The following is a 22,906-nucleotide window of genomic DNA, read 5'->3' as shown; positions in this document are numbered from 1 at the left end:
ATTAATTTAATTTAAATAGGATTTATCAACAATTAACCAAAGTTAATTTAAATCTCATTTATTAAAAAAATAGTTTATTAATTGGTTGAAAAAAATGATATTTTTCAAAATTTAACCAATTTAAAATTTTAAAATCAATATCTTAACTATTTTCCAAAATATCTTGTGTTGTTATAACTATTAGCTAATGTTTTAACTATTAAAAATAAATAACATATAAATAGTTATAACAATCCTAAAATATCTCAAAATAGTTAAACAAATTCAAATATCCATAAAAATATCTAACTAAGAATATTCAAATTTCAAATATTAAAAACTATAGAATAAAAAGATATTTATATTTTCAAATAAAGATTTAATAAAAAAAAATCAAGAATTTAGATGAAAATATCTTAAATATCTGATATCATAATTCTAATATTTTAATATATTAAAAGATTTAAAATTAAGGTGTTAGTCTATTTTTAAATTTGAATTTGAATATTTGTAGAAAATATCTAATTATTTAAATCTCAACTAACAAAAATATCTTATTTAAAAAAAAACAATTTAAATAATAAAACAAAAAAGATATTTTTGGTTTTGATTATAAATAATTTATTTCCATAAATTTTATTTTTCTTTAATTTAAAAAAAACAAAAATTTTTTGGATGAATAGTACCCGTGGGTACTGTTCACTGTGCTGGTGGCTGGTGTGCGTGGGCGCGCGCACACATGGGCAACCAAACCAAATTTTTCCAAAAAAAAAAATGTTGAGCGATTTTTCAAACCAAAACTATTTTCTAATTAATTTTTAACATATTTTATACAAAATAAAGCATATATAAAAATTAATAGCATAGAAAACACAACAAAATAATCTAAAAATTGCTAATAATCACATAAAATCAATATGCTTCGTAAAAACATTCAATTATTCAAACATATCAAATAATCCAATTTTAAACATGTTCATGCATGAAAATAAAGATTATCAAATGCTCTGATACCAGTTGTTAGGAAAACTTATACATAATCTTTATTTATTTTCATATATATCTAATATTAAACAAATTAATACGAAATTGCCTAAAACATGTTTCTAAAATTGAATTCAAAGAGAAACAAAGAATAGAATACTTACAGTATACGCAGCGGAATTAATGAGTCCTTCCTTCAGTTTCTCTAACTCTTGTATCCTCTCTGTCGCAGAGTATTATCAAGAAACTGAACCGATCTTCTATTTTCTTCACAATCTTCCAATGTATCCTTAGAACCACCTAGACTAGTGTGGCCAATTCTCAACACATGAGATAGATATAGAGACAACAAGAGGAAATAACAAAGAGGCTTAGAAAATGACTTGTGTTTAGAGATAATCTAAAACTATCAGAAAATCTGACTTGTGACTTATGTTTTGACTTCTCTCTAAGCACTCATTTTATAGACTCAATTAGGCTATTTAATTTAATTAAAAAATCAATAAAATAATAGTCCTTTTGAAGCCCTAGGTCAAAATTATCATGGGTTATAGGCCCGTGAAATTTCTCATTTGATTATAAGCCCATTGGACTTAAAATCAAGGCATGTATTATTTTCTATTGATTTAATTAATTAAATAATTATTTAAATCATTTATCAAATTAATTATTTATAATTTGAACCTTGATTTAAATTTATTTATTAATTTAGATACCAATTTATCTTAATTAATAAATCTGCCATAATTTCTCTTTTCTTCTCAAAATTACACAACTCTGTGAAACTATCCAAAATTGACCTGGTCAACTTTGATAATTCTAATTGATGATTAAATCAATTAATTGAGACTATCTAGATGATTTTATCCAATGTTCAATGAGGACCATGGGCCTATGAAATCAAGCTCCAATAAGTTATCATAAATCTAACAAATAAATTTACTAACTTATTAATTCCTCGTGACTCTACTATAGACTCGGAATTGCACTCTTGAATTCATAGAACGCTCTATAACAAATATAGATACGCTATTAATTATCCATTGTTACAACCATAATTATCACTCAATCCTCTATAGACGGTCTACAATGAGATAGGACTAAAATATTATTTTACCCCTCATTGTATTTTATCATTAAAACACTTAATTCTTTGTAAATGATATTTCAGTAAACTAATTTAATTACTGAAATGAGATCTCTATCACTTAACACCATGAACCAAACTAAAAGGAAACCATCGTCTCACTTCTTCATCAGAAGCTATAGATGTTCATATCTATGATTAACACTCCTACTCAATTATACTACCGAGTTCCCAAGATGTAAGTATGGGCTAGTCCGTAGGGTAAGCTGGTAACGAACAAGTCAAAGAACTCAAATAATACAATCAGTTAGAATACTAACCACTCAGAATTGAGATTGAATTGACATATGGTCAACTATATGATATGACTATAATAGATAATAACAGTATATTTACTTATCTTATCAACAGCCAATATCGCTCCTGTCCGATGTAACAAATACATCCGATCTTATCTACTTTGCTAATGTTCTGGAAAGAACATAACGCTGTAATGTGTAAGTAGATCATATCGTAGATTGGCAAGTCAGTGTAAATCCTGTGCACTGACTAATCTTAGAACTAACCACTTATTTTGAACATATAATCATATTTATATTCTACTGTGATTACGTCACTATAAATAAGATTAGCTATATGCTCGGGATTTAATAGAAGCTTATATTAAACAAATAATCATGAAAATAAAACATGTGAGCAAAGTGATTGACCAAGTCAAAAAATGATTTCTATTCTTTTATTGATAATAAAATGAGATTACAAAGAATTTAGGTTTTAATTAAGGCATAAAACCCCAACAGTATTTAGCATCATTATATGGGTATTATACTAATGAAATGCCCATGAATATTATAGTTGTGTATTCATTAGTTATTCTTCTACTTTATGATCGTGAAAATATGATACGCAAGTGCATGCAATCGATTCAAGTAATATAGATGATAGATAGAGTATCATTCCCACGAAGACTATTTTCCAATTACCAACAATTGTTCTTTTAATTTCTATTTGGCGAACAAAGTTTCAATGAATGAATTTTAATTTTAAAATTATAAATAATTATGAACAAAATTAACTAAAGATGGAAATCAATATTAAAAAGACCTAGGGTGTTAATTTCATCAACTTTTCATTCTACTAATTTTATTAATAAATTATAGAATTCTTCCTTCCTATTCTAATAGCAGGTTAACATAAATCGATTCCTATTCTTTTTCAAGATATAAGATCTCAGCCTAGATGCATGTTTTCTACATCTCTGTGATAAACTTAAACATATAGAAGACATTAAGCATGGAAACCTAATTACTACACAAGTCATACAGGTACTTTCGTCCAATATGCAACATATGTCTATATAATGATAGCATATTCAATTTTCATCTTTCGAATTTTGAATCAAAATCATAAATCAAGCAAATATTGATCAAGTATTTACTAGCATTAAACACACATTATATAGATTAGAATAAGGAATAAAAATCAATAGAACATCATAGTTAAATTAAATAGAAATCCAAGTGAATACATTAAACCCTTGAAAAGAAAATTAGTTCATGAAAAAGAAATAAGAGAAGAAAGAGAGGAAATAGAGAGAGGTCAAGAAGAAAGAGGGAGATAGATGATGATCTAAAATAGTCTAAAGCATTTTTTTTTATAGTGACAAGGTTGTTAAAAGAGTTTTATAGATGTTTTCATTTGTTACTTGATAATGCTCTAAAATATCTTTATTTGAATTTCAAATCACGTAACTCTAGCTTGTGTAATCTTGTAGGTCAAATATCATCATGTAAACGTCCGAATTTGACTTTTCTTGTGAAACAAGCTTTCGTAGGTCTTTGAATAAGCTTTCTAACGCCACCAAGAACACATAAATCGGATAAGTGAGTCGGAAGATATGGTTAAAATATCGAAACTATCTCAAATTCAAAATATCTCAGATTTTTCCAACAATTTAAGTTTGAATTCTCCTTTACTTCTCCAATCAATTCAAATAAATATCTTTTTATTGTTTTTCTCTTGATTGAAGATAATATTTCAAATAAATTTTGAAATATTTCTTAAATATCCAATTAACAAATGACAACCTGAAAAATACAACAACCACACATAAAAAAAAACTAAAAATATAAAATAATAATAATAAAACTAAATAAAACTAAGGCGAAAAAGTATTAAAAATCTATCCTATCACTTTACTTAATAGCTCTAGCCTTCGATTAACATTGTAATGCACTCAAAAGTATGAATAAAATATCTTGTCTTATTTTTCATAATTGTTATAATGCATTTGTAGAAAGAAGTGGGAGTTACACAAACTATCTAAAAGCGAGAGATCAGTACTATTCTCATCTGAAGACTCGTCGATTGGTACAGAGGGTTCGGAAGCCTTCTTCTTGCCCTTCCCTAAATGGGCCTAAGGAGCCTCTGCTCGCGGGGTGTTGGAGGGTTCCCTGATTGTCACTCCAGTTGTCGTCCTCCTTGGTGGTTGTGACACATCTGGGTGCTGCTCGGGAACTCCTTCATTAGTGGCACTCCCCGCAGTGGTTTCCCTCACATCCTGGTGAGGTGCCAAAAGCCCGACCAGTCTTAGGTTGGCTTCAGTGACCAGCTGTTTGACGCTTTTTTCCACGTCAGTCATGCTGGCCAGCAGCGCTGGTCGAAGCTCCAATTCTGGAGTAGGAGTTGGTCGCAGCCATGGACATGAAGAGAGCTAATTTTCTAAGGAAAACGCAGATAAAATAAAAGAAAATAAACGACCATGAGAACGAAGAGATTACCTCCTTGGGTGAAGGCTAAGTTGTTGGCAATCAGGTCGGTGGTTAAAAAGTACTCTGGGTGGTACTTTCCTACATTAGACTTGTAGGTAGTCTCACTTAGGAAGGTGCGGTTCGTTTCCTGGTGGCAGAGATGAAAGAACCCCGTGTTGTCCTGGTTGGGGTTAGATTTGAGATCGAACAGGTAGTTGATCTCGTGAGGAGAAGGGACAGGCCATTTTTTATGGCTGTAAAGGATATAGAGTGCGAAAAGCATTATATACCCGTTTGGAGTTATCTGGAAGGGAGCGACCCCGAAATAATTGGCCACTCCCTGGAAGTAAGGATGAAGAGTAATCCTGCCTCAATGTGGTACCTCGACCAGGCGCTGAAGGCGCCACCAGGCAGGTTTGCCCGTTGGTCGATGGTAGGAAGAAATAAAGTAACCCCAGAAAGTCCATACTTTCTGAGGAAATTACTTATCATCCTAGCAGTGATCATGCTAGGGGGAGCAAGGTACCATTCAACGTCTGGTCGAATGGCATTGCGAAGACGGGCCTGTGTTTGGATTTTGGGATCAGTGGTTTCGGCTCTACCACTTGTCGAAGGAATCTCAGCCCGAGAAGCAGGTCGATTTTCGGAAGGTTTTAATGTTTTCTTTTTCTGGGCAACATATTTTACTCTACCCATTTTTGATGGACTAGAAAGAGGTCTGTTTGGGGGAATTCGAGAAAAAGGGATTTTTGGAACTAACAACGACAGTTGTTCTTCATCCTCGAGCAGTTGGGCTAGCAGATCATCGTCGATTGGCCTCTCACCTCCCCACGGATCTTGCATGAAAATCTACGAACAGAAAAGGGGAGATGAGAATCTAATGGCCAAAAGGATCAATGTGTTTAAAAGTTGGAATAATGTTGCTCGTGTATAAAAGTGAAGCTTTTATACGACCAGCAGCATTCTGACAAAAAACACTACATTTTAAGCGAACAGTTTGGAAAATGGATTAAAAAGCAGAAGTGAAAAGTTTTTCAGAAAAAAACTTTTCGACTTTGAAAGGGCGGGAAAAACCCAGTTTTTTCTACAAGCTTAGAAATCGAATCTTTACTTCGATTTCACGCCCTAAAGTTATAATCCTAACTACCCAACTAATTCATCATCCCAACAAAGTGTTATTTTCCTACCAAACTTAGCACAAATCAATATACCCAATTACCCCGAAACCATTTTGCAAGAACTGACAGGAATATTCAAGAACTCAGAAATAAAAAATAAAGGGGAAAACAGGCACAACATAGCATAACAGAAAAGAAAAATTGATTAGAAGACTTTCTTGGATGAAGGATCGATAAGATTTCAGAAAATCGGGCAAGTTCACCGTGGATCAACAAACTTTTCTGGGTTTAGTTTTGCTTTGTTCTTCAGAGTTCTTGAAGGTAAAGGGATCGGTAAAAGGTAAAAAAATGAGAAGGATAGGCTATTTATATTGATCGTGGCACTGTAAAAGAGGTAATAATGGGAATTACTTTTTCAAGACATGGGGAAACACAATAGCCATCAGACAACTTTTTGGAAACTGAAAAGACATGATTGGTTGCCTTTTTCGAGAAGGCATGGGCGACTCTGACAGATTTGGTGGGGTATGTGAAGGATCAGTCTCCTAAGTTTACTTTATGCTGGTCGCAGTAAAATAAACTTGGAAGGCAAATGTTTACCCAAAAATGATTCCTGATGACGTGGCAAGAATTTACTACATTCGATTGGCACGTGGCAGCGTTAAAGTGAAGGGATGTTGTTCGACTATCGACCAGATGTCTATTGCCTCATCAAATCTCACGATTAGATGCAACCAGCCTGGTCGCATGCTTCAGTTTATTTCCGTTAAAGATATGTAATTTTGTAATAACTACATTTATGATCTTTTTTCTTTATTGCCTTGATACGCTGATATTAAGGATAATTAAGGCACATTGGCCCATGTAACCCTCTTGAGCCTATAAATATGCATGAGAGGGCTCAAGGAAGGGACTTTTGACTTTTGACTCTTGAACATTGAACCTGAATACTCAGAGAGAGAACATAGTGTGATTATCCACCGAAAAGTTATAATTCTCCTAAGGCTGGTGAAACTCAAGAACCCTAGTTCTTTGATCACGACATTATGATTCAACATCAATAAGAACACTAAGTGGACGTAGGTTATTACCACGCAGTTGGGGCCGAACCACTATAAATTTTTTGTGTCACCTTCTTCCCATTTGATTTTATTCTTAATTTCCTTCTTGTTTCTTTGTCGTTATTTTGACTCTGTGTCATTGGCCAAATCAAGGGTCAACAAGAAGGTTTTAAGAGAATCCAGTAACACCCTAAATAAGAAAATTAGTTCATGCTAAACATAATCAAATCCATCAAACTAAATATAAACATCACTACAAGAGAAAGTAAAAGAAGAAGAAGAAAAAGAATGATAGAACTAGTGGTCTCCAAGCTTTTGCCTCCACAGAGTGTTTCCTTCAGTCTCTTCTTAGGGTTCCTCTATTTTAAAAATCGTCATCATATTACTTATATAGTTGTTTGTGTTTTTAATGTGAAATTCCACTTTTGCCCCTACGTAAAATATCATGATTCTCACTCTGATCACCTCAAGCGTCACGACCCAATAATGAAGCACTGCGACCCGTGTCCAAGAATCGAAATCTGTCTTGTCTCTGCCTCAACAAGCGTCACGGCTCTAATGCAGGTGCGCTGCGACTCTAATTGACCAATCAATAGCGCTGCGACCCTCAACTTCTCAGGATTTGGCGTCTCTGTCTAATCGCAACACCACGACTCTAATGCTTAGTGATGCAACTCAAATACCTTTATTTTTTTCCACCAAATCACATCTTTTCGAGGCCAAACATGGTCATTTATCAATTTTTCCATAAATCCTGAAATATTATCATACACAGGCAACAAAAGTGTCATATTGCACAAACATAACTAAATAATCTAAAAAATTCCCTAAAATAACTCTCTAAAACACTATAAAAACTACTCTATCAACCCCCAACACCACTTCCTCCTTGGCACGAGAACAATTAACAATGAACTCAGTGGTTGTAAATGAGAGATACTAACCAACCCCACTATGGTTCAAAGTGAACCAAAAGTCATGGCAACCAGAAATGCAAGCCTCACTTCACAAAACCTAATCTGGTTGAGTTTCGAGAACAAATATTTGTGGCAACTGAGGCCTTGGTACCATACAAATGATCAACACGCACGACCCTTGAGGTTCCTGAAGTGCAACGTGAGATTCACTGAAGTGCTCAAGAAGGAAAGAATAATAGTTGTTGATTACAATAACCAGAGTTTTATTAGTTTGTTGTATTTTTAGTTTTTATAAGTTGATTTGTATAAGTAACCACCCTTTAGAACCATTCGATCTTGTTGTGCGTAAAAATGAAATAAGTAGCTTCACCTTAGTGTTGTCTTCATCAAGTATTATGAGGGTTTTCTTGAAGACATCCTAAGTGACGTGAGCATTGTTATTAAGTGCTCTGCAACAAGGAAATAGTGTATTCATTAAGCGTTTACTATAAGAATGACTTGCATAGCTTGTTAATTAGCCATTAAAATTACCTTCACCCCATAAGTAGGGGAAATTTATTATTAAGTGTCCTAAGCTGTATAATTAATGTGAGCATCGTTGTTTGGTGCTTCGAAAGTGTTATTTGGTATTTGGTAGTACTCGGTAGGCCTAGCGAACTTAGTCCTTCGTGCATAGAGCTCGAGCAAGGACTTGGAGGCAAGTATATTAAGCATGGGTTCTGAAAAACTCAAATTAGGGGCAAATTAAACATAGACCATTTTTATTTTATCTAAATTTTGTTTAGGGTCAAAGATGGAGTTGGTTGTTTTTTTTTATTGAAACATTTGGTAGTAGTTAGATTAGTGTCTAGCTTTTTTTTCCCCACACATATGGGTTTGGAAGTATTCGAACCCTTCTACTCCACACCTTGACAGGGAGTCAAGTCAAAGTGGCCAACTGAGCCAAGCCCTGAAGCCCAATTGGTGAGTTGGTTGCTGGAAGGGTCAAAATTACCCCCAACGTCAAAACTAGACAACTGCAGCATTTTAAGTAAATTTGAAGTAATCTAAAGAGACTGTGCTGTGCCTTGTCTTCTCTACTACCTGCAGACTCTCGGAATCTATTACTAATTCTCGTATTCATACAATCATTAAAAAAGCTCCAATTCTTCATTTCAACTCTCTTCTCCATTTTCCCATTTTTGCTTCACAGATTTACCACTTCGACAATGGCGGTGTAAGCTTTTTTTTGTCTCCTCCATTTTCCTTTTCAATTTAGATTTCAAATCATAAAAGAAAAATAATGGCTGTCTTTCGGTGCAGGGTTGTTTCTGCTCCTGGCAAGGTTTTGATGACTGGGGGATATCTTATTTTGGAGAGACCGAATCCAGGGCTTGTTCTCAGTACAAGCGCTCGTTTCTACGCCATTGTTAAACCTCTTCTCGAAGAAATTAAGCCCGATAGTTGGGCCTGGGTGAGTCTAATATTGATTAGCTGTGGCAATGGATCCACAATCTACTTCTTAATTTTCTGCTATGAGTGATACTAAATAATCAAAGCCCTATGATGAATTTTACATCTATTGCGATTTTTGACTCACTGGTAGCCTGAGTTCTGCAAAGTTTTAGGACTAGCCTTGGTTTCGGTTCGTACTGTGTATGGCTTCCCTTTGTTCAAGAGTGTTAAATTGTTTCCAGGCATGGACAGATGTGAAAGTGACATCTCCTCAGCTTAATAGAGAAAGCATGTATAAGTTGTCAATGAAAAATCTGACGCTTCAGAGTGTTTCAAGGCAAGTTTATACTGGGTAATGTTAAGTTTGTATTTTATTTGCTTAATCAGTTTTTTTTTTTTAAAAATCTAGACATGGCTATATATCTCATTGCCATCTCACTGGTTATAGGATCACAGAGAAAACTGGCTCTGGTTCAAAGATGTCAACTTTGAATGATCATCCCCCACTCTGCTTTGTTACTAAGTGCCGCTAATAGAATTATCATTCAACTAGCATTAAATTGTTAATTAAATCATGAAGATCTCACTCGCTATATCATGATTAAAAATTCAGGGAGTCGGGGAACCCTTTTGTGGAGCAAGCAGTGCAGTACTCTGTGGCAGCTGCATATGCTACAGCTGACAAGGACAGGAAGGAAGTGTTACAAAAACTACTACTGCAAGGTAATTTTTACTTTCTTCCCCCCCCATAGCTTACCTTTTTACCAACTGGAAGGTTATGAGAACACCAAGATTCTGATATTTCATCTTGATTTTTCATGAAGGTCTTGATATCACCATTTTAGGTAGCAATGACTTTTATTCATATCGGAATCAGGTAATTACCTTTTCAGTGTTCTATATATTACATGGTTTTCTTCCTGTCAGTGCTTGGTATGGTTAATGAACATGTTTTCTTGATATTGTCAAATCCATAATTTACAAAATCATCGGATATAACCTTTGAGCACATTTCAACATGCTGCTAAAATTTATTAGGGTGCTTTTTCTCTAAATTATTTTATGAATCTAATTGAAGATGTTAATGAGGCTTGTTGGTTGTAGATTGAAGCACGTGGACTCCCTTTGTTGCCTGAATCATTGGCTGCTCTTCCTCCTTTTGCATCAATTACTTTCAATTCTGGGGAATCCAGCGGAGAAAATAGCAAGCCAGAAGTTGCAAAAACTGGATTGGGTTCATCTGCTGCTATGACATCTTCGGTGGTTGCTGCTTTGCTTCATTACCTGGGAGTTGTTGATCTTGCTCACGTGAAGGGCACTGCAGATCTGGATGTGGTGCATATTATAGCTCAAACTGCTCATTGCATTGCACAGGGGAAAGTTGGCAGTGGATTTGATGTTAGCTCTGCAGTTTATGGTAGCCATCGTTATGTCCGTTTTTCACCAAAAGTAATCTCTTCTGCTCAGGTCTTTATCTTGTCTCCTCTTTCCACAAACAAACCTGTTGCTGCTCATTAATTTCATAAGGGAATATGTCATTGTTACAAATTTTTTGTTCTAACAAACATTTATATGAAAAGATACAGAATTTAAAATGCAATTTCATCCTTTTAGAATAACAAACATCACATGTAAATTTCTAGTTCTTATATTGCAGGTTGCCATAAAAGGTGCTCCCCTGGGAGAAGTGGTTATCGAAATTTTAAAAGGAAAATGGGACCATGAGAGGACAAAGCTATCCTTGCCACCATTAATGAATCTTGTAAGCATGCGTTTTATACTATCCACTTGTTGCTATTTGAGGTGTATTTAATCTATTAATATTAATTTTCAGTTTGCCCATGATGATGTACTACTTTTTTAACTCTCTAAATCAGTCTTATTAGTTGGAACCGTTACTCATGTTTATCTAATTGATTGCTGTAAAGGGATTTTGGTTGCATTTTGGATCCTGTGATTTTGGTTTATAGCATTGATGTGCACCTTTGAAAGCTTTTTGCTAAAAAGAGATGCAGCTCTTGTGAGTCTTGTCCCTTAAGTGATTGGTGCTTTTACAGTTACTTGGAGAACCAGGAACTGGAGGATCATCTACACCATCAATGGTAGGTGCTGTTAAAAAATGGCAGAAGTCTAACCCCGAAAAATCACAGGAAACATGGACAAAGTTGTCAGAGGCTAATTCTGCACTTGAAACACAGTTAAATACATTATGTAAATTAGCAGAAGAACACTGGGATGAATATAAGAAACTAATTAACAACTGCGGCTCACTTAAACCTGAAAAGGTATGAATCGAGCTGCTCTTTTTTCTTTTCTTTTCTTGTCATTTTTTTTGAAACAGAACTGAAAATATTGATAGAAATCAATTTTATAGCTGAAATTCCCACTGGCTGAAACTTTTCTGGGGAAATTATATTTGAGCAAAAAAATTTACATTTTCATCTTGGTTGGTTCCATTAACCTGAAAAAAGAATTAAAAAACAAACAAACTTTGTCTTCAATGGTAACCAAGTATAGCTTTTATGAAATATATAGCGCTTCTTGTTTATTCACATTTGGAAACAAATCTGTCCTGAGAATGCTTGGACACAATTTTTGACAATTTAAAGGTTGTTAAAAAGTAAACATATATGAGTCAGAATGTTTTAATTCTGAAGTTCAACACCTTGAGTTTTAAAAAGAAATATTGCTGCTGGTACCTCCACCAATTTTCTTTTGTTTCACTTATTGCAGTTATTTTCTAACCTAATGAGAAACAGTTTATCTCCACAATCATGATTTTTGGTTTATAAGGCTCGAAAAGAAAATTTGTAGATTTCTTTTTCATTTTTTGTATTTTTTTTTCTTTTCAAATAGAGATGCTACTTTCAAGTATCGGTAACCATATGTTGTGGTGAAGAGTACTGAATTCTCAAATATTGATTGGTTTTTGTGGTGGGCGTCACTTAAAATTTTGCCGTGAAAATATAGTAACATTAACTCTAATGTAAATTACATACTTAAAAGCTCTCTGATATATACAATTTCAGTGTATATACATATATTTTGCATTTAGGTTTCATTAATAAAATGCAAATCACGTTTGTGAAGAGATAATATTGTGCCCACCGGGTATGTTAAAATGGTCATCTGAATGCAACAATCTCTATTTGTTTTTTTTTTTTTAAAAAAGAAAAAGAAAAGAAAATTAACAACATTATGATTTAAGTAGTGTTATACAGTGCTACATTTGTATTTTGCCAGTTCATTTGGATGTGTGTTTTAGTTTTGATTTTAGGGGTGACAGAAAGGTATACCCCTTTGTGCTGGTTTGTGCTTTATCTGCACTTCATTTAGTTATATTTTCATCAGAACTATTTTCATTGTTGTATCAAAGTTGTTTCCTGATAATTGAAGTACACCAGAGATATTCTTAAGAATGAAAAATGAGATGAAAGATGGTCACATTAATTGTTTCTACCGTTGAATAAGAGGTTACAAAAACTTTTGGGGCAGCATTCAGACTAAATTTATTTACTTGATGATTTTAGACATCCAAAACTGCCTTATGATGATTTATAAGTCTTGTTTGAATTTCATGAAGCAAACTATATAATGTTATTTTCAGGGAGATTTTTTTCATCGTCCTCTATTTAAATGTTAGAAAGTTTTTTTGTTGATTATGTCAATATCATATTGGATGTTGCATGCTGTTTGTATGTCAGTTCATTCTTACTGAAACTTAGTTGTCCTTCAAAAAAATTTACACATGTGATAGTGGATGGAGCAAGCCACTCAACAAAGTCAAGAAGTCATTGCCAAAGTTTTATTAGGCGCCAGAGTTGCTATGCTTGGGATCCGGTATCATATGCGTCTGATGGGCGAGGCTGCAGGCATTCCGGTATATTGATCTGTCTTTGATTGGATTCTAGTCAGTTCAATTGTTACAGTTAGGGTTTCAGTATAACTTTTATATTTATTATTCCACTTTTAACTGTTTTAGTAAGAAATCACCAAACAAAAGTGTACAACTTTATTCATGTTAAACTTTCAAGTCAGCAAACAGCACATATACAAATGGATACACCGTTACACACAAATGTCATATATGTCTTGGTCCATAGAACATATATGGATGGTGCTTGATTTTTTTTTTCCACAGAAGATGGTATTTAAGTACTTAATTGCATAATACTATAATGCTGTTGAAAAGTTTTTGGAACTTAGTGTGTTCATGATAACGGGGCTGAGGCAGAGGTCCCTGCCATGAATAGCATGTCCATGTAATATCTTTCTCTTTTGAGTGACAATAATCTTTTGTGAGAGAAACTAGTGCACAGTATATGGAATGATCTCTCAAGTTATATGACAATTGAAAGGATGCTATACCTAGTAATTTGTTAAAGTTTTGGAAAAAAAAAAGTGTACAAAAGTAGTTAAATGTACTCGTTTATGTACATGATTGGTGTTCTGAGCTCGCTCACAATCCTTATAAGTTCTTGTAGACAGATATGTTAAGGAAATCAAATCAGAATAAAATAAAATCAAAATGATTTGATTATAGCTGTAATATACGTATAGTTTTATGTACTTTTCTTGTTTATATGATTTAGTATTTATGTCATTTATTCTGTACAACCCTATAAATGTATACTATTCTTCACATAATAAAATAAGAGAATTATTTTCTTAGTTTTTAGACAGTGTCAGCACCACCCATGGTATTCCTTCGCCAAAAGTGAGGGTTCTCAATGTTATTGAGAGGTGGTCTTTTTTGACCTCTGTCACTTTAAAAAAAAAAAAGACTGTGTCAGCACCATAGTAGTTCAGCATTGGTTTTTTTTTTTCAATCTTCTTTCTTTCTACCCTTTTCTCATAAAAAAATAAATAAATTAGGGTTTGGTGCTCTTGAAGTTCAATCTTAGAAAACCTTTTTTGGAGTGGTCTTTCTATTGTCACCTCCTGCACAGGGAGATTGCTCAACCCTCGACCAGCAAAACCCCAGCGTCCGCCCTCCAAATCATCGATGAGTAGGCCCCACACGCGGGACTGTTCACGCGCGATATTGTTGTCGTTTTTTTTCTCTTTTTCTGGCAGTTCTGGGCTCCATCGGTTGATTTCTCTACTGCACCACTTCCCAGTCATCTCGTCCAACATGACTGCTCCATCCGACTTCTCTTTCTCAAAAATTCAATCTCAAACTCAATCCACCAGTGATGGTAATACTTCGGCCAATACAACTCCACCGTCATTCAACAAAGAACAAGTTGAGCACTTATACGAACTCCTCAATCAGTCCTCTTTGGGTTCCACTTCGTCCTCTATTCCCAATTTAGGTTCATTTTCTGTTGCTCACTTCGGTAATTGCTATTCTGCTTTAACTTCCTCAGTAGCATCTTAGGTACCATGGATGATTGATTCAGGTGCATCTGACCATATGACAAGTCATCGTTTATTTGATTCATACACTCCATGTCCTACTAAATTTAATGTTCGAATTGCTGATGGTATACATTATCCTCTGTTGCAGGCATAGGCACCATTGGATTATCTACTGGTCTTCTCTTTAAAATCGGTTCTTCATGTTCTGTCTTTGACATGTAAATTGATTTTTGTTAGCAAACTTATGTTTGATAATCATTGTGTTGCAAAATTTGTGTCCAATTTTTATCAATTTCAAAAACTATCATCGGGGAGAATGATTGGCCGTGCTAGGATTCATGATGGACTTTATTTCTTTCAGAGTCCACATTCATCGAGACACCCAAGTTTTTCTTATTTAAAACATTTGTTTCCCTCGTTATTTACTAGTAAAAGTTCAGTTTCTTTTCACTGTGATATTTATCAACTTGCAAAGCACACAATTTTTTTCCTCCAAAATCCTATACTAACGAAGTATAGGATACCACACCACTGTGTGCGAACTGTACCACTATCCAGCGACAACAATTGGAAAAAGAACGAGTCTTTGAGTTTCTTACAGGGTTAAACAACAATGTTGATGAAGTACGAGGCTGCTTGGTTGGTCGTTCTCCATTCCCTAACGCTGAAGAAGCATTCTCTAAGGTTAGATGTGAAGAAGCACGTCGTCGCATCATGCTCACTACTCCTGACGTGCCTCCCATAGAAAGCACTGCTGTTGTCTCAAAGTCTGGACCACCACCATTTGCCCGATCCAATCCCGACCCTCGGCCTAATCGTAAGGGTGATCATTGTCAGCGTCATGGTCACACTTGATCCACCTGTTGGGAAATTTATGATAAACCACCAAATTGGACTTCTCGTCGCCAGAATGACAAAAATGCCTACCAAACTCAGACTGAGAGTAGCACTGATCAGAGTATCACTGCTGCCCCTTCATTCAATAAGGAACAATTCGAACATTTATATACACTCCTCAGTCAATCTTCCATGAAACCCAAGTCTCATAGTGCCTCAGTTGCACATTTTGGTAATTTCTCTTCCGCTTTCCAAACACCATGGGTCATTGATTTAGGCGCAACTGATCAGATGACAAGTTTGCCTCATTTGTTTGATTCTTATTGTCCATGTTCTACTACCTCTAGTGTCACGATTGCAGGTGACTCTTACTCACCTATTGTAGGAATTTGCACCATTAAATCAATATTTTATGTTCCTTCGTTAAAATGCAATTTAATCTCTGTTCACCAATTAACTTCTGATAATTGTTGTCTTGCTAAATTTGTGTCCAATTCTTGTCAATTTTAGGATCTATCATCGGGGAGGATGATTGGCAGTGTTAGGATTCGTGACGACCTTTATTTCTTTCAGCATCCAATAAAAGAGCAACCTTCCTTGCATTGTTTGACTTCAAGTTTTATTTCTGTTTCTGATTCAAATTCTCAAACTATTATGTTATGGCATTGTCGACTTGGGCATCTAAGTTTTTTATATTTAAAACATTTGTTTCTTTTGTTCATTAATAAAAAGGTTGCTGATTTTCAATGTGATATTTGTCAACTAGCTAAACATACTTGTGCTTCGTTCCCTAAAAAAAATGTATACACCATCTAGCCCTTTCTCTCTTCTTCACAGTGACTTATGGGGACCCTCAAAGGTCACTACCTGTTATGGTAAGTGTTGGTTTATTACATTCACTGATGATCACACACGAGTCACTTGGGTCTATCTACTTAAGCATAAATCCGAAACTTGTCAGGTCTTCCAAAACTTTCACAAAATGATCCAAACACAATTGCAAACATTTATTCAAATACTTCGTACCGACAATGGTACCGAATACTTCAATACCATCATCAGTCCATATCTTCTCCAGAATGGCATTGTTCATCAAAGCTCGTGTGTAGATACTCCACAACAGAATGGGGTAGCCGAGAGAAAAAAATGTCATCTCTTAGAAGTAGCCCGTGCTATTATGTTCAAAATGCATGTTCCAAAATATCTTTGGGGCGATGCAGTTCTTACTGCTAGTTATCTCATTAATCGTCTTCCCAGTCAGCGTCTCCTGTTCAAGATACCTTATTCTATTATTCACTCTCTATCCACACATCTCTACAAACACTCTGCCACTCAGTTTTTGGCTGCACTGCTTTTGTACATGTTCACTCCCAACACCGAAGTAAACTTGATTATAGAGCCATAAAAACAGTTTTCCTGGGTTACTCCTACCCAGAAAGGCTATCGTTGCTACTGTTCCGTCACCAAGAAATCATACATCTCAAGTGATGTAACCTTTTTTGAAATTTCTCCATACTTCACTCCCACCTCGCTTCAGGGGGAGAACAACCATCACGAGCAAGAAGCTCAGTGGTCGTGGGGTTTAGAGTTATCCCTTTACACTCCATTCCCTTCAGAACCAAGAAACCCTCCGTCTCTTGGAACAGAAATCGATCACTCTTCTTAACGCCCATCTTCTAAGGAAATCTTGGAAATAGTAAGACTTCCTCCTCAAGATCAAAACATGCAAAAGCAAATTCGGGTGTATTCCTGAAGAAATAAACAAGTTATGAATCGTCACAGTCAAGAGTCCGATCTGGTGATAGAATCAATTCCTTCAAATGATCCAGGTACTTTCCCTTCAAACAGTCAGTCAGATCTATAGACATTCCTATTGCATTAAGAAAGGGAACTAGATCTTGCACTCAACACCCTATTTCAAAATTAATTTCTTATTCAAAATTATCATCTCCATTTAAAGCTTTTACCTCTAGTCTATCAGATGTTGTGATTCCTAGGAACATCAACGAAGCATTTGGTACTCCTCAATGGAAGACAACCGTTCTTGAAGAGATAAAAGCACTTGAATGGAATGGAACTTGGAGATGAGTGGAGTTACCACCAGACAAGAAGGTAATAGGGTGCAAATGGGTGTTTACAGTCAAATATAATGCAAATGGATCTATTGAGAGGTACAAGGCTCGATTAGTTGCCAAGAGTTTTACTCAAACTTATGGAATTGACTACACTAAAACATTCGCTCTAGTTGTCGAACTCAATACTATCAGAATATTGCTCTCGCTAGCAGTCAGCTTGGATTGGGAGTTGCATCAACTTGATGTAAAATATGCATTCTTGAATGTTGAGCTAGAAGAAGTGTACATGAGTCAACTTCCAGGTTTTGAAGAATCTGCCAATACAACTAAGAGTTTGCAAGCTAAAAATATCTCTCTACGATCTAAAACAATCTCCTCGAGCATTGTTCAATCGCTTTTTGAAAGTAGTCAAGGGGCTTGGATACATGCAAGGTCAGACCGACCGTAATCTTTATCAAACACTCAGGAAAAGGGAACATGTCAATACTGATCGTGTATGTAGATGAAATAATTGTCACTGGAAACCATACTGAAAAGATTAGTCTGATCAAAGAAATGTTGGCAAAGGAGTTCGAAGTCAAGGATCTTGGTGCACTCAGGAATTTTTTGGGAATGGAATTTGCTAGGAGTAAAAGGGGGATTTCTGTGTCCCAAAGAAAATACACTCTAGATCTCTTAAAGGAGATAAGAATGCTCGGTAGCAAGCCCAGTAAAACTCCAATCGAGCTCGGAGACAAGATGAAAATATTTGGAGGAAGTCCAATTGACAAAGGGAGGTACCAACAGCTAGTAGGGAAGCTTATCTACCTCTCACATACTAGACCCGATATTGCCTTTGCGTTAAGTCTGGTCAATCTATATATGCATGAACCATGTGAAGGACATCTCAATGCTGTATATAGATTTCTGAGGTATCTCAAGTAAACACCAGGAAAAAGTCTTTTTTTCATAAAGACAACCGAGAGGAAGGTTGAAGTGTTCACAAATGCAGATTGGGCTATCATCAGATGATGATAGAAAGTCTACATTTGGGTATTGTACTCTTGTGTGGGGTAATGTGATAGAATGTTCTTAGTTGAGAAGTAGACTATCTATTCTTGAACACAAATGTATGAAATCTCTCACAGAAAACCTCCTTATTGATGATGAAAATTACAAAACAATCTAGCTTTTGAGATGCTAATATCTCCAAACGCAACCTTTCGAGAGGGCTGCTCTCTCCTAGAGTCTATTCTCTTCTAACTTCCTTCCTTTACAAATGAATCTCAACCCCTACTTATAGAAACTGAACAATCTAAAGAAAATGCCAGCTAGGATCTAAGAAGAATTAATACAACTCAGCCCCCTTACAATATAAAATACAGCTAGATAAAAATAAACAAACACATTGAAATAATACTGATACATTGAACTAAAATATAGAGTAGTCCTGGGCTTATGTGTCCCGTGGCCCCCCCAACCTTCACTTTGCTCTCAAGGTGAAAAGTTGGAAACTAGTCTTGAATAGTGAGGAAGGGCTCCCAAGTAGCTTCAAACTCTTGATGAGAACTTCCGAAGGAACAGATGCAACGACAGTGGGAAAGCAAATATCTAAGACAGCCCCGAGTTCCACTTGAAGCTCTAACTCAGCAGTCAACTGTGGTGGTATAGTTGGTGTGGCTGATGATGTCCCAATGGCTCGACGGAGCTGGGAAATGTGGAAGACAGGATGAATGCGAGCCTGGTCTGGTAATTGTAGCTTGTAGGCGACTAAACCAATTCACTGTATGATGGGAAAAGGGCCATAGTAACGGGTGGACAACTTCTCATTGGAGCGTTTGGCAAGGGACCTCTGGCGGTGTGGGCAGGGTTTGAGGTAAACATGGTCTCCTACAGCAAACTCGGCTAGCCTCCTCTTCAAATCAGCTTGCATTTTCATTCTATGCTGGGCGCGGAGGAGATGCATTCTGAGGTCATCTAAAATGTCATCTCGGGCTAGAAGTAGTTCATCAACAGCAACTATGGCAGTACCTCTTCTACAAGGTATGAGTGGTGGTGGATCTCTCCCATAAAGAGCCTGAAATGGGGTACATTTGAGTGAAGTATGGTAGGAGGTATTGTAGGAGTACTTAAGCCCAAGCAAGCCATTTTGACCACTGTTTTGGTTGCTGGTAAGAAAAGCATCTTAAGTAAGTCTCAAGGCAGCGATTTAAAACTTCCAATTGGCCATCGGTTTGTGGATGATAGGCTGTGCTTTTCTTTTAAGTTGTACCTTGTAGCTTAAAGAGGTGCTCCAAAATAAGCTAACGAAAATCCGGTCTCAATCGGACACAATGGATTGAGGGAGGTTGTGCAACCAGACCACTTCTCGTGTAAATGCTTCAGCGACTGTGGGGGCAGTAAAGGAGTGCTTCAGCTTGAGAAAATGGGCATATTTGGACAAGCGGTCCACTACAACAAATATAGTATCCCAACCTTCTGACTTAGGTAGGCCTTCGATGAAATCCATTGTCACCTCGTCCTAAACTTGGGCTGGAAGGGATAAAGGCTGAAGAAGACCTGCTGGGGAAGTCGTGAGGAGTTTATTTTGTTTACACGAAACATTGCTGGACAAACCTGTGGACATCCTGTCGTAATCCTTCCCAAAATAATTCGGCAGCCACTCTTTTATGTCTTTAGCTCTCCGGAATGGCCACTGAATGGTGGTGTGAAATTCCTCCAAAATTTGTGGAATTAAGGTGGATTTCTTAGGTATGACCAGTCGGTTCTTAAAATAGAGAATGTCGTTGCAGAGCTGGAAATGGTGGTGGAGCTTGCTGTTGCTTTTTAAATCCTGTTGTAATCAAGAGGATTTAAAAAGCAACAGCAAGCTCCATGGTTACTCAAGAGTCTAAAGTTGCTGTCTCAACTTGCCTTGACAAAGCATCAACCACTTTATTATGCAATCCTGGTTTGTACTCTATTTCAAAATTCATTCCCATCAATTTTGACACCCATTTTTGATATTCTGAGCCAATTACTTGCTGCCTAAATAAGTATCATAGACTTTGCTGGTCAGTACGCACAACAAATTTGCTTCCCAGCATGTAAGCCGCCACTTAGCTACTGCATACACGATAACCATCAGCTCCTTTTCATAAATTGATTTCTTCCTAGCTTGAACCCCTAAAAACCTGACTGAAATAAGCAATTGGGCGTTGATTTTGAAGAAGTACAACCCCTAATCCATGCCCTGAAGCGTCAGTTTCAATGACAAAAGGCTGAGAAAAATCTGGAAGTGCCAGCACGGGTACAGTCGTCATAGCTTCTTGTAGCTTACGAAAGGCTTGTTTTCGGGTTCCGGGCCCCATTGGAAGTTATCTTTGTTTAACTGATCAGTTAAAGGTGCTATTCGGGCATAATTAGCCACAAACTTTCGATAATACCCTGTGAGACCCAAGAATCCACGTAGACCTTTAAGTGTTGTAGGAATTGGCCATTCTAGCATAGCTGAAATTTTTTTGGGGATCGACTTCCACTCCTTGCTGAGTTATAATGTGCTCAAGATACTCTACCTGCCCCTGCCCAAATGCACATTTTTTCTGGTTTGCATACAGTCAATGCTTGCAAAGGAGTTCGAAAATTTGAGTCAAGTGTTGCTGGTGGAGCTCCCATGTCTTGCTGTAAACCGGTATGTCGTTGAAAGAGACGAGCACAAATTGACGTAGAAAAAGCCGGAATACGTTGTTCATTAAGGATTGGAATGTGGCGGTGCATTGGTCAACCCGAAGGGCATCACGAGGAATTCGCAGTGGCCGTCATGCATGTGAAATGCTGTTTTGTGCACATCCTCTTGTCGAACTCGGATTTGGTGATATCCCGATTTAAGATCCAATTTAGAAAAAAATTAAAGCACCAGTGAGTTCATCTAATAACTCATCAATAACAGGTATTGGAAACTTATCTAGAATTGTAACTTTATTAAGAGCGCGATAATCGACACAAAATCTTCAAGAACCTTCTTTTTTTTTTTAACAAGCAAGATCAGGCTAGAAAATGGACTGGTAGTTGGCTGGATTATTCCCACAATAAGCATCTCTAAAATTAGTTTCTCAATCTCTGATTTTTGAGAGTAAGCATAGCGGTATGGCCTCACGCTTATGGGTGCTGTTCCGGGTTGTAGATTGATTGCGTGCTCATGGGAATGATTTGGGGGAAGTCCTACAGGAATATCAAACACATTAGAAAATTCAGCAAGGGTTTTAGTAAAAAATTCTGGTACCTGCAGTCCTGTATTGCTGTTGTCTTGACGGATGTAGTTGAATTCTAGAATGATGCCTTGCTTCTCCATTTGAAGAGTCTTGGCCATGGTTTTCAGGGACACCGAAGATATGTCCAGCGATGGGTCTCCTTTAATAACTACCGTACGTTTGCCCATTTGGAACTCCATTGTCTGCAGTCTCCAATCAATTCGAGTCATGCCCAGCGTTGCCAGCCACTGTAGGCCCAGAATGATGTCCACACTTCCTAGAGGCAGGGGCAAAAAATCATCCGTTACTTCCACACCTTGGAAGTAAATATGCAGGTTCTTGCAGATGCCTTCACACTTCATGGAATCGCCATTTCCCAATGTAACTCCATAAGCTTTTGTTTCAGAAATTGGAAGTTGTAATTGAGCGAACAAGGTCTTAGAAATAATATTATGAGTGGCTTCTGAATCAAGGAGGATTATTACTTCTTTGGAGCCGAGGGTCCCCTTTATTTTCATGGTGGTATTTGTAGATAGTCCAGCCACGGACTGGAAGGAAACAACCACGTTTTCTTGCACTTCTGTGGAGTTTAACACCAGATCTTCCTTCCTGTCTTCATCAGATTCTTGGTCAGAAATATTGTCTTCTATTTCTTCAGGTACAATTAACACTTGCAGCGATGGCCTGGGGACCACTTGTCATCACATCTAAAAAACAACCATTAATACAACTCAGCCCCCTTACAGTATAAAATACAGCTAGATAAAAATAAACAAACACATTGAAATAATACTAATACATTGAACTAAAATTTAGACTAGTCTTGGGCTTATGTGTCCTGTGGCCTCCTAGTGTAAACTAACTTAACTGGAGGCTTATCTGATAGACCCGAGGTCCGATTCACTTACGCTAGGAGGGGTAAACGGGTCGATGGGTCGGCTTGAGTGTGTTGGCTTGGCTGTTTATGAGTGTGGGCAGTATGGTAATTTTTGGGTTAGTTAGAGTTGAGCTGATATAGCGTCTGTAGGAGGAGAGAGAGGGCATGCTAGATTTGTATTCCTTTTCTTGCATCAGGAGAGACCCAGGCTCTCGGTA

General features: G+C 36.5%; 1 protein-coding gene across 8 annotated transcripts in view; it reads left to right on the top strand.

The window, feature by feature from the left end:
• The first annotated feature begins 8,889 nt into the window (after window positions 1–8,889).
• The window catches only part of LOC133777743 (phosphomevalonate kinase, peroxisomal), a 43,223-nt gene continuing 29,206 nt past the window's right edge, over window positions 8,890–22,906 (top strand). For 2 of the 8 annotated variants that reach the window (XM_062217474.1, XM_062217473.1), the window contains exons 1-11: window positions 8,890–9,112; window positions 9,199–9,349; window positions 9,573–9,682; window positions 9,779–9,853; window positions 9,944–10,053; window positions 10,155–10,207; window positions 10,435–10,797; window positions 10,988–11,092; window positions 11,388–11,615; window positions 13,088–13,210; window positions 16,039–16,068. In XM_062217474.1, the coding sequence (XP_062073458.1) occupies window positions 9,105–9,112; window positions 9,199–9,349; window positions 9,573–9,682; window positions 9,779–9,853; window positions 9,944–10,053; window positions 10,155–10,207; window positions 10,435–10,797; window positions 10,988–11,092; window positions 11,388–11,615; window positions 13,088–13,210; window positions 16,039–16,068 (1,356 nt within the window). In that variant the 5' untranslated portion in view covers window positions 8,890–9,104. Of the gene's footprint in view, window positions 9,113–9,178; window positions 9,350–9,572; window positions 9,683–9,778; window positions 9,854–9,943; window positions 10,054–10,154; window positions 10,208–10,434; window positions 10,798–10,987; window positions 11,093–11,387; window positions 11,616–13,087; window positions 13,211–16,038; window positions 16,069–22,906 lie in introns of those variants that run through there. The other 6 variants (XM_062217478.1, XM_062217480.1, XM_062217479.1 and 3 more) reach the window with 5 other exon arrangements.

This window comes from Humulus lupulus, chromosome 5 (assembly GCF_963169125.1).
Source record: "Humulus lupulus chromosome 5, drHumLupu1.1, whole genome shotgun sequence".
Classification (NCBI taxonomy): Eukaryota; Viridiplantae; Streptophyta; class Magnoliopsida; order Rosales; family Cannabaceae; genus Humulus; species Humulus lupulus.
The sequence above is the reverse complement of the archived record's forward strand: the minus strand, read 5'-3'. Positions and strand labels throughout refer to the sequence as shown.